The sequence below is a fragment of the Choloepus didactylus genome, chromosome 3 (genome assembly GCF_015220235.1).
Source record: "Choloepus didactylus isolate mChoDid1 chromosome 3, mChoDid1.pri, whole genome shotgun sequence".
Lineage (NCBI taxonomy): Eukaryota > Metazoa > Chordata > Mammalia > Pilosa > Megalonychidae > Choloepus > Choloepus didactylus.
In genome coordinates this window covers 117315307-117327895 of record NC_051309.1, presented here as the reverse complement: position 1 = coordinate 117327895, position 12589 = coordinate 117315307, and the positions used below count along the sequence as shown (strand labels likewise).

Sequence of the window (12589 nt, the reverse complement as noted above, 5' to 3'; positions counted from 1 at the left end):
CTTTTTGATTTTCTTTGTTGGAAGTCTTTCTATACTGCTTCCTAAGTAATGGCCTAATCTTGGGTTTGGTGCAATTCTACCTAATAATTTTCCATTTTAAGCTTCACATTGTGGTAATAATTTTAACACAGCTAAGCAGTTATTTTTTATTTTGTTGACATCTTTTTTTTCCTCTCATTAAACTTTGTTTTAATGGGTCTCAAAATTCTGTGACAGATTTTTGATCAAGTTGTTTTCATTTACAAAGTACTGATTTTTGAAACTTATAACTTAAAACTGCCATCCAAAAACAAATGGTCCACAAAACATTCCTTTCCTTCTGAAGGTTTTACAATGTATTGTTATCATTAAACAGTCTTTTACTATTATTAAACTAAAAGGCTAATTCAGACAAACAGTTCTGAGACTATTATTCCACCACTGATTAAGACCGGGGTGGCAGGTGTTATGGGTGATATTCATTTAGCCTTCTGAGCTTTCTGGGCAGACTTGGTGACCGTGCCAGCTCCAGCAGCCTTCTTGTCCACTGCCTTGATGACACCACAGCAACTGTCTCATATCATGAACAGGAAGATGACCCAGAGGAGGATAGTCAGAGAAGCTCTCAGCACACAAGGGCTTGCCAGGAACCATATCAACAATGGCAGCATCACCACCAGACTTGAAGAATTTGGGGCCATCTTCCAGCTTCTTACCAGAATGACAGTTCTCTTCTTCTCAGCTCAGCAAACTTGCAAGCAATGTGAGCTGTGTGACAATCAGCATAGATAGGTGCATAGTCAGCACTGATTTGGCCTGGATGGTTCAGGATAATCACCTGAGTAGTAAAGCCTGCTCATGTGTGACTCATAGGTGGGTCATTTTTGCTGTCACCAGCCACATTGCCACGACAAACATCTTTTATCGACATGTTCCTGTCATTGAAGCCCACATTGTCCCCAGGAGGAGCTTCACTCAAAGCTTTGTAGTTCATATCAACAGACTTCACTTCAGTTGTAATATTGACTGGAGCAGAGGTGGCCACCATGCCTGATTTGGGAACACCAGTCTCCACTCAGTCCACAGGGACAGTACGAATACCACTAATTTTGTAGACATCCTGAAGCGGCAGAAGCAGGGGTTTGCCAGTTGGATGTGTAGGTGGCAGAATGCAATCCAGAGCTTCAAGCGGTGTGGTTCCACTGGCATTGCCATCTTTACAGGTGACTTTCCATCCCTTGGACCAAGGCATGTTAGCATTTGGCTCCAGCATGTTGTCACCATTCCAACTAGAAAGTGGTACAAATGCTACTGTGTCAGAGTTGTAACCAATTTTCCAAAAGTAGGTGCTGACTTCCTTAACAATTTCCTTGTATCTCTTCTAGCTATAGGGTGGCTCAGTGGAATCCATTTTGCTAACACCAACAATTAGTTGTTTCACACCCAGTGTGTAAGCCAGAAGGGCATGCTCACAGGTCTGTCCATTCTTGGACATACCAACTTCACATTCACCAACACCAGCAGCAGCAAACAGGACAGCACGGTCAGCCTGAGATGTGCCTATAACCATGGTTTTAATAAAGTCTCTGTGTCCTGGGGCATCAATGATGGTCACATAATACTTTCTGATCTTACATTTCTACAGGGAGATATCAGTGTTGATACCACACTCACATTCAGCCTTCAGTTTATCCAAGACCCAGGCAATACTTGAAGGACCCCATTCCCATCTCGCAGCCTCCTCCTCAAATTTTTTGATGGTTCTTTGGTCAATTCCACCACATTTGTACATCAAGTGGCCAGTAATGGTAGACGTACCAGAATCTGCATGTCTAATGATGACAGTGTTGATGTGAGTCTTTTCCTTTCCCATTTTGGCTTAAGATATAGTGATGGTTTTCATGACATCTGTGTTCTGGTGGCAAACCTGTGGTGGAAAAGCTATTGACATCTTTTGTCCAAAGAAGTCATGCCATGGTCTCCCCCAAAAGTATCATTTCTATTTACTGTAAATATGATCTACATATGAATTTGAGAGTGCATTTTACTTTTCTAGTCTTGGACAGGGAATAAAAAAAGAAAACTTTTAGAGCTTGAAAGCTTGGGTGCTGAGAATGTGTCTGGTCTCACTGACAGCACATTATGGTTTAAGTTGAGCACTCAGTCCACAATTACTTCTTTGTTTCTTGGTGAGTGACAGCTGATGTGGTTAGATTCTGACTGTGTTAAAAAAAAATAATAATAAATATTTTTGGTTGTTTTTGTCTTCCTAGCAAGTATACTTAATCAACCTGCCACTCACAATGTGGTTACTTATATCATTCTGTTAACCAATGAGGATTAAATTTTTCCTTGAAAAGGCCTTAAAACATAGTTTTGTCTTATTTGTATATTGGGGGTGTTCAGTATATTTTTTGTGATGTTAGGTATCACTAGCTGATAATTCCTTTTTAAACAATTTCTTTTTTTTTTTTTTTTTTTTTTTTTTTTTTTTTTTTTTTACAAAACAAATTGTACTTTCGATTGTTTACAGTACCATTACATAGTTGTACATTCATCACCTAAATCAATCCCTGACACCTTCATTAGCACACACACAAAAATAACAAGAATAATAATTAGAGTGAAAAAGAGCAATTGAAGTAAAAAAGAACACTGGGTACCTTTGTCTGTCTGTTTCCCTCCCCTACTTTTCTACACATCCATCCATAAACTAGACAAAGTGGGTAAACAATTTCTTTTACTTCTGTGATTCCATACTATCTTTTCTCCCAAGGACAGTTTCATGAATGTTGTGAGAAGTATTACTTTAGATAGGATAGATTCTGTTGATTCTTGCTGTTTTTCGAACTTCTTGTGTTGTTGCTCATTCTCCCTCTCTCTCTCTGAGCTTGTAGCTACTTCTCTTTCCTGATTTTCTGTGCCAGGTGCCAATTGAATGCTGTCTCTGGAACCCATAAATCTTTTATTATTGAAGAGTGTCACTGAAGTGAAAGGTGGTTGTAAGGTCTGTTGAGTAATCTAAGCTGTGGTTTAATTTTTTTTTTTTTTGTGCCCTGCAGGGGGTGTCATTAACTTGTCAGTACCTATAGTTCTGACAGCTACCCAAGAAGATAAAGAGAGGCTGGATGGCTGCACAGCATTTGCTCTGATGTATGAGGGCTACCGCGTGGCTATTCTTCGTAATCCAGAGTTTTTTGAGCACAAGAAGGAAGAGCGCTGTGCCAGACAGTGGGGGACCACGTGCAAGAACCATCCCTACATCAAGGTCCTGAATAAACCTTGTTGTGTTTTATCTGGTTTTGCCAGTAATTTTTGTGCTGAAATGTGGGCATTTCCTATGTATTGGCTGTTCTATCAGAGTTCTTAATATTTTGCAGAATTCGTGGTCTTGTCATTTTGGTTCATATAAATATGAATAAATATAAATGATAAAACAAATATTTTTTAAACATCTGCTCTGTACCAGGCACTGAGATGCTGGTGCTGGGAATATAGGGCTGATGGATGTGACTGGCACAGTCTTTATACTATTGGGACTCACTGTTTGGTTGTGGGAACAGATGTCAATCATATAATTATGAGTAGCAAGTAGCATGTGAGGTCAGGGTGTCATGGGAGCCCAAGACAGGGTGGTTTAATCTAGTCTGGGCTTTTAATTTAACAGTGTATTTCCCATGTGGAAGCAATGAAATATAATTAGTCTTCCCAAAGGGCCTCATTTATTTTCTATACTACATGTGGAATGTTGTCACTGAAGTCAAACTTCTGTCAGTTGTTAAGTGTTTGAGCTTTAAGAGAAACCAATTTAAGCGAAATTTTGGTTATATATTGAGAAATTCTCTATAATCTCTGCTTAAAGTATGGCAATGTGCTAAATCTTGTTTTAATATCTCGTGGAGGACAAAAATGATACTTTTTTTTATGGAGAGATATATTGTCTTAGAAAATAGGGGGAACTAGTGATGGTGTCGGACATTCCTTCAGCATTAAAATTCCATGGTTAATAACAAATAACATTTTATAATTTATTAAACATGCTTGTGAAAATTCTTATTTAAAGTACATAGCACACCTATAGGATGGATGGCATTTCTATTTTACAGATGGAGAAATTGAGACCTATAGAATATAAAATCTTGGCCAAAGTTATGCAGCTGATTGGTGGGATGAAGTCCTGATTTGAATCCAAGACTTTGGGCCTCAAATCTGTCTTCCTTTTATTACTCCATAATCTGTAGCAGAAAGTAATTATTGGTATACATAGAACTTCACATGATACATAACAAGAAGCAGTAGAGTTTTTCCCGTTATGAACTCAGTGGAGGGAGACATTCAATTTTTAATTAAGAAATGTGAGTGCTCTTAATACTATGTACCACTTTTGTTTAGAGTGACCTGTAAGACTCTTTAAAATAGTTAGTACGTGGGAAGAATCCTTGTAGAGCTGGTAAGATGTATGTGGGGTGGGGTAGTGGGACAGCATTCCAGGTTTATGGAGCAGGGGAAGCAAACGTCACCAGGTTTACGAAAGACCTCGTTGTGGGAGAGAGGAATTTGGGAAGATAGAGGGCTTAGTGTTCTACCGTAAGAGGTTCATATTTTGTCCAGTCAGAATAACAATTCACATGTATTTGTGCTTTATGCCATTCAAACCACATTTCTATTTTTTCAGGCATTACAGTAACCTTTGGAAGCAAATAAGGTTGCTTTCTTTATGGTGAAGAATCTTAGAGTAGGTTCAGCTTGCCCCGAGTTACAGAAGTACCAATGAGGAAGTCAGTATTGGAGTCTAGGTCTTTTGTGCTCTTTTTGCTACAGTGCTCTGCCTTTTGTAAACCACACTTCACCAGGAATGCTGAGGTCAGTGACAGGCTTGAAGCATGAAAGGGTCACAAACAAAGTGCTTAAGAAGCTTAGCCTGGTAGTCATGTGCAGAATATCCACATTCTAGCCACACTCCCACCAGTACAAACTATCCTCATCTGTAGCCTAGACTAAAGCAGGTCGCCGAGCTAGAATCCTGCTTCCTCTCATACCCACTACAATCCATTCTCTACAGAGCAGAGAGTCTTCTAAAAACATAAATCGGAACATAGCTCTCCACTCTTAAATAAAACTCTCCGGTGGCTGCCCACTGTAATTAGAATAAAACCCAAGTGCCTTCATCTGGCCTATAAGACCCTACCCAGTCTGACCTTGTTGTTCTTCCCGGCTCCGTTTATACTCTTTCCTCTTACTCACTGTCTCTTATTCTGCTCCAGTGTGAGTAAGTCCATTAGAGCAGACTCTTTGTCTTTTTCTTTTCGTATTCCTCAGTGCCTAGAACAGTGCCTGGCACACATACCAGTTACTCTGTAAATATTGATTGAATGAGTGGTTTGATGGATGGGGACAGACTTTCTAATGAGAAAGACCAGGCAGGAGGCAGTCGCAGAAGTCGAGGTACGTTACTTGTATATAAACTCAAGTAGTGGGGGAAAAGGATAAGCTTGAGCTGCATTGTAAAATGGACAAGTCCTAAAGGGCACTATCTCCTCCTCCCAGATGCGAGGAAAGAAGTTGAGTGAAATTGTAGGAAATTTGAAGTGGTGGGGAGATTGGAAGACATCCATTTGTGTCTAACTCAATCAACATTACTTTAATTGCCCAAAAGTTTGGGATTGGAGAAAACAGAGGATGGGTTGACCCGGGTTTGCACATTATTCTTTTAATCAACATACAACAACAGGAAAAGAATGCTTTTGTTACTTAAAAGGTTGTAATTATTCACACTGGTTTTGTTCAGGTTTCATATGCACATATAATAGTTGTTCCACAAGGTTTTTGAGAAATTGCCAAATATATTCTATTTTAGAGCCTCTCTAATCCCAATTCAGTTGGTGATAGTCTGAAATAGATTTACTATTGACCTCAAGATAGAAATAATTTAAAACTATGCTGAGTTTCTATGAGAGAAATGTTCTTACTTACTTTCGTCTTGGTTTCTCATTTTAAAAAGTTATATCATTTTCTTTTCCATTAGATGGTTATGGAACAAGGAGATTGGCTGATTGGAGGAGATCTTCAAGTCCTGGACCGAATTTATTGGAATGATGGTCTTGATCAGTATCGTCTTACTCCCACTGAGCTAAAGCAGAAGTTTAAAGATATGAATGCTGGTAAGCACAGACTTAATCATCTAATATGTGACTACTTGGAGTTTCTGCTTGATGGGAATCTTCCAGAAGATTTTTTCCCCAATGCTTATTACTAAAATGTAAAACAGAATGATGGAGTAAAGGTAAATGTAGCAATGGAGTATATAAGAAAAGACAGTCTTTACTGACCTTAAGACAACCAGCCTGAACTTAAGAGCAGTTTTGATTATATCTGTATAATTTTATCCACCACGGTTTGGTATATTTTGCGGAAGATGGATTCTGAAAAAATTGATTGGACTTTTATTTGTTTACTATACAACTTACCTGTGAAAGCTAAGTAGAACTATGGAACAGAAGTTATTTTCACTCATATCACATGCTTTGTATCTTAGAACATCTTATATGGATAGAATATACCATAGTAGCAAATAATGGGATGGCAGAGCTGTCTCATTTCACTATTCATTCAACAAACATTTGTCATGCATCTCTTTTATGCTTGTGTGCCAAATGCTGAGGATCCATAAATAACTAAGACAGGTGCTCACAGTCTGGGAGAGAGAGACATTAAACAAATAACAGAAAAAATTATTTTAGAATAGGTTGATAATGTTTTAAAATTTCTGGATTAAGATAAAATGGGGTAGTAAGCAGAGAGAGTCTATAGATGCCTGTCTTTTGGATTATAAATTGTCTTCGTTTGCCAGGCTGCTATGACAAATGCCATACAATGATTTGGCTTAACAACAGGAAGTTATTGGCTCATGATTTGGAAGACTGTAAGTCCAAAATCAAGGCATTGGCAAGACTATGCTTTCTTCCCAAAGTCTGTAGAGTTCTGCTGCTGGCTTGCTGTAATTCTTGGGGTTCCTTGGCTTATATCTCTGCCTTCAGTCTCAATGGCAAAATTTCCTTGTGTCTTGTCTCCCAGTTTCTGCTGACTTCCAGCTTGTTCCTGGACTTCCTGTGTTGGCTTCTCTGCTTGACTGTGTCTGAATTTCCTCTGTTTATAAAGACTCCAGTTTATGGATTAAGGCCCCCACTGATTCAGTTGCGTCTCACCTTAACTAAAAATAACACCTTCAAAAGATCCTGTTGATAAATGGGTTCACACCCACAGGAATGCAGATTAGCATTAAGAACATGTCTTTGAGTGCCAAATAATTCAATCTATCATTTTAGTCTGGGATAACATTTTGTATATCATTCTACAGAAATCATCAGGTACAGGTGGCTGAGAAAGGTGACTGTGGTAGCCTTTCTGGGTAATAGCTGGCCACTGAGCTATACTTGTTAACTCAAAGTCCCCTTTCCCATGTGACTACAGTACACTTGGGAAAAGGCACGCATTTCATCAGCTGTGTTCAACTCTGTGAACTCCTGGTCTTAGTGGTAATTCAGAGTCTGTAGACAGATGGTTCCCCTGGTTCTTTACCTGGTAGTCATGTGATGGTTGGAAATTATTTTCTCTCTCTAAGGCTCAGTTCCCTCAGTTGTAAAACAAGGACAATGATGATACCTAACATATAGGGTTTTTTTTTTTTTTAAATGTTAAATGAGGTAATATGGGTAAATCACTTTGAACAGTGCCTAGAATATATAATAAGGGATCCCTGTCTTAGGGAGTCATGGTTTCTGTTGTGTGAGTTACAAGCTAATCTGTCTGTATTTATGTGAAGGTTAGCAAAAGATCTGTTTATTCCTAAGCTCTGCTGTTGTTTGCTGATATTTCAAGTCATAAATACTTAAAATGGGCCAGGAACTGGAGGTCTTAGATGGGCCACACACTCTCCAGTGCTCCCCAGTTCTCACCCAACCTGCATCATTCATTCATATTTCCAGGCTGGCAGCTTTAGAGTATTTGAGTGAAAATCCCTGTTCTTTTCTTTCTTGTTAATATATTTTAGGTATAGTCATAGGGGAATGAATCTTGATTGACGTAAGTCAATAATGGAACCCCCATTCCTTTTTTGCTTTTGAGTGGTTTAAGGATTAACATGTGAATCACTTCTTGCTACTGAAATGTAAGGGAGGGGATCTTCTGGGAAAGAGTTTTCTTCCTGACCAGAAACTGGCTTATGGCAAAAAAAGAAAAATCATCTTTCCTCAGCTTTCCCTCCCTTCCTGCTTTGGATGTTGTCATGTGAAGATGCAATGCTTGGAGCTCCTGCAGCCATGTTGTATTCAGGAAAATCACAAATATGCTAACCTGTGTCCTGATGATGTTGAGTTTCTGATTAAACCCTGGAGTCATCTATCGCCAGCTTTCTTATTCAAGAAATGATATATGGTTAAATGGCTTAAGACAGTTCTAGTTGGATGTCAGCCAGAAGCATCTGTTAGTTTATCATGTAAAGACTTCTCTTATTTTCTGGTCAACAGGAACACGTTTAATGGAGAACTTCTTGAGATCAACTTTTTTATTTTAATTTTTTTTTGTGAAGCTTTAACTCATATCAGGAATTGATGTTAATAAACTAATTGTTGGCACTATTGAGGGGTCTTATTAAGGAATTATTTCATAATTGGAGACTTTAATGTTACATCTGTTTCAAACATACTCTTCTTTGAAAGCCAAATATTTTAAGTCATTTAGAGAATCTGTTGAATAATGAATCATTCCAATTTTGTTTAAAGTAGCTGAGAGCCAGTTATTAGTCTTACATCAGACAACAAAGATCCTTCAAGAGTTACTTTATTTTCTTTTCCATTTCAGACTAAGGCAAATAAGCTACAGACCAAGGAGTTATGCTTTGTAGTTCTATTCATTCTTTTCAGATGCAAATAGCAAGTTATCCATCTACTGCCGTGTATAAGATACAGTTCAAGGGAGATTAAACATGAATTTTTTTTTCCTTTTACCTAGGGTTATTTCTTTTTTCTTTCTTTTTTTTTTTTTTAACTTCCCTTCCATTTTCTCTCCCCTCATCTTGGAAGTAATACTTTACCCCATGTTGGCTATTGTTCTGTGTATATTAATATAATCAGTTTTGTTGGTCCTAGACCATTCTATAGCTGGAAGGCTTGAAAGGTCTTTAATACCCACATCTGTGACTGCAAGGTAACGCATTTCCAGATGTCACATTCTGTGAATCACGGATGGTTGACCAGTATCCGGGAAAGGAAGAACGAATTTTACATAAGCCAAGTGATAGTTAATTATTTATTATACACAGAATATTGGTATCCTGTTGACTTACAAAGGGAAGAATTGACATTATTTCCTTTTCCAGTTAATACAGTGTCAAATAAATTGGAGAAAACTTTATAGAATTGTCGAGTTGAAAGTTATATTTGAAATGAATGAATAATAATATTAGAAGGATATTTCAGGCCAAGTTGGGGGTGCTACATGAGAAAACTGAGGCAGAAGCAAATAGTTTGACTATGACTATGAAGGCAGTAAACTTTCATGACTCTAAGAGCAGTGAGCTAGAGAGATCATGATATGATGTTGCTTAGGTCCTGGGACCCTTTTTCAGTCAGGATATCAGCAGCAAACAGAAGGTACACTCAGATGAGGCTCTGAACATAATTTAATAAAGTGAGTATTTAAAGAAGGGTTGACAGAGTTAAGAGAACAACAAGGAATGTGGAGGCATCCAGGGACTAGCAAGGGATTAGGAAGCAATGTTTGTGAAGCCAGTTGAGAGTTGGAGCTGTGGCGGAGGGGCTGCTGGGCAGAAGCTAGTTATAGGGGGATGCAGGCGTGGCCAGAATCAAGTGCTGAAGCAGGATGGTAGTAGGAGAAGAACTCTTTCTCCCTTCCTCCTGTGATTCCTACTAGTGTCCCCAGCATGGAGCCAGGAGTACAGTTCCCCATGAACCTCCTTCCCCATGCACAGGACAGGCAGGAAATAGATTATGAGGATGGTGAGGGGAAGGGAGAACAATCAGTACAAAAGCCCAGTTGGCAGAGAGCTTTATATTCAACATTACTTTTACTTTAATTTGAAAGTATTTCTGTCTTGGGAATGGAAAACAATTCATTGCTGCCATATTTGGGGTATGAGAGTACCTGTTTGTGAATAATTCAAATTAATGCATCCTTATTTACTCAGGTTGCCTCTTACTGATACCTTGATTTATCTCATAAGTAGCTTAAGCAAAACAAAGCCTGGTAATTTATGACAGTCTTGGAGGGAATGTGGGAAAGATCAAACTTATCACTTCCAATTAATTAAAAACAAACATTACCCCCCCCCCCCAAAAAAACACCCTCCCTAGCAATCTGAAACTATTGTCAGTAGTCTCTTGTTTGACTACTGTATTGATATGGGGAAAATCAGAACTGCCTATTCTTAGAGCATTAAAATGGATAAAGTGGCAGATAAAACTTTGGTAGGAGGGGAAGAAGAGAGTTATTAATTACTGTTGTATGTAGGACAGTTTTACAGAGAAGTTGAAAGGAAGGAAGCAGGAACATGTAATTCTGGGTTTATTGGTTGGGATGCATACCAGGGCTCTGACTGTGGGCTGGAGAGCGCAGCTCAGTTCCGAGAAATGTGGGGAAGGGCTACTAGGCTTTAGGAGTAATTTCACGCTCATCATCTCATTCACCCCTTGTAACAGCTCCGCAGGAACTGAAATTGTCTGTGGGTGCTTAGCTGGGTCAAACCTAGGTCTTGCTGGCTCTTTGAACTATGCCACAGCAGTACTTAATCTTGCAGTGGTGCTACGTTAGGGAGCCCGTTTCCTACATGTATCCACTGGGATCAGTGCTCCGCTCTCTTCCCCCCTTCAGGAAATGCTAACAGTTACCGTTTCCTTCCCTATTAAAAATCAATTCATGCTCAGCAGAACCTCCTCCATTTTCTTCTTCCCCTACCATCTGCCATAAGAAAAGGGATCAGACTTAACTTGTTTCCACAGTATGTTGGCTCCTGAACTAGAAGGTGTAGAATCCAGAGGAAATAGAGAGAACCTGTACTACTGCACTTTTCCACTTAGACATGAAGTACAGGAGAAGGAATGGATTTGGGGGGCCAGACATGAGTTTGGTTTGACATGTCATGGCAGAAATAGTGAAGGTGGAAAAACCAAAAGTATGGGGAAAGTAATAAACAATATATATATTGAAATGTTTTTTAGTAAAAAGATCCTTTAACTGATGAATTGGAAGGTCAGGCCTTAGAGATCCAGCTAACAGAAGCCATCTGTATCTGCATAGTAATTGAATCCAGGTGAAGGGATAAGTTTCCTTAGTGAGAAAGTAAAGAAAGAATTTTCATAGAGCCCTGCAACGAACCCTGTTGTTTCTAAAGGAGTACAAGGTGTCAGAAACAAGTGGTTATACCAGAATGGCCTAGCAGAACATAGAATGTCATATGTATTCTGATTACAGTGACTTAAATGTATGCATAAGGAGAAAGCCTAGGAGAGTGTGTGAAAAAACAAGAACAGTTGTATTAGGGTAGCATAATCATAGGTTACTCCTCTACTCCCAATTTTCTTCAGTGTTTAATGATGTTTACTAAAAAAAAAAAAAATTGGCTAAGAGACAAATTAAATATAAATGCTTGATGCCATGGTTACCATGCCTTGAGGGTATGGAGACACTGGAGTAGATTTTTATGTATAGTAGAGGTTGGGATAATAGGAAAGTGCTTTTTGGATTTGTCAGGAGTTTGATACTCACATATGATAGAGCTGGAAGGAATTGGCTGAATGAATAAACCTAGTCCAACAATCTTTGTGTAGGTGAAGTTAGGTGAGGAAATGGGGGTACCATTCTTTTCCTTCATCAGTTTTTCCTTCCCTCAGCCACAAGACTTACCTTTTGGAAACAGTTCTAATCACGTCCTATTGGAGTTGAAGGTAATGTGTACTTTTTAACACATTCTCTTATGTAACACATTCTCTTATTATTGAATACTTGTTTTCTCCTCTAACTAGATTATAAGCTTCAGGAAAGCAGGACCAGTTTCACTATTGCCTCATCTTGTACCAAACTGGTTTCTTTCCCTCCCCGTGCCCAGGAACCAGGGGACAGAGAGTTAGAAAGAAATGGAAATCATATCATAAGTATTAAAATTAATTTTCACAACAGTTGGAACCATGATCTTAGGTAAGGTAGTCTTAAACGAAACCATAAGAAATTAGTAAATGAAAAGGCAAATGTTTTACACTGATTATGGTGTGACAGTGGGGGAATCATTGTCTTTTAGGAAATGGGAATAAGAGTGAGACATTAATGAAAGTTACTGGAAGTATCAGTGGCCCCAGTGCATTGTTCTTTTTCCATTCTTGATGTGAAAGTGATGGAGGATAATTTAATTGTGATGCATATTGAGTTATATTAGTTGGGGCAATATCCTGGGAATGTAAAGTACAATGGATCAAGTCAGCGTGATTCCTTTACTCCTATTACAATGTTCATCCACATAAGTTCTGTAGTGGAGAGACCAGGTGGTAAGGATGAAAATATAGCCTGGAGCAACAGATGGTTAAAGCCATTTGTATAAATT

The 12589-nt window shown here is 38.7% G+C and overlaps 1 protein-coding gene and 1 pseudogene across 2 annotated transcripts in view; one reads left to right on the top strand and one right to left on the bottom strand.

The window, feature by feature from the left end:
• The window catches only part of PAPSS1 (3'-phosphoadenosine 5'-phosphosulfate synthase 1), a 157231-nt gene that overhangs the window by 82441 nt on the left and 62201 nt on the right, over positions 1 to 12589 (top strand). For both annotated transcript variants that reach the window (XM_037830412.1, XM_037830411.1), the window contains exons 8-9: positions 3042 to 3247; positions 6005 to 6140. In XM_037830412.1, the coding sequence (XP_037686340.1) occupies positions 3042 to 3247; positions 6005 to 6140 (342 nt within the window). The remainder of the gene's footprint in view (positions 1 to 3041; positions 3248 to 6004; positions 6141 to 12589) is intronic.
• Positions 1361 to 1852, bottom strand: LOC119529743 (annotated as a pseudogene).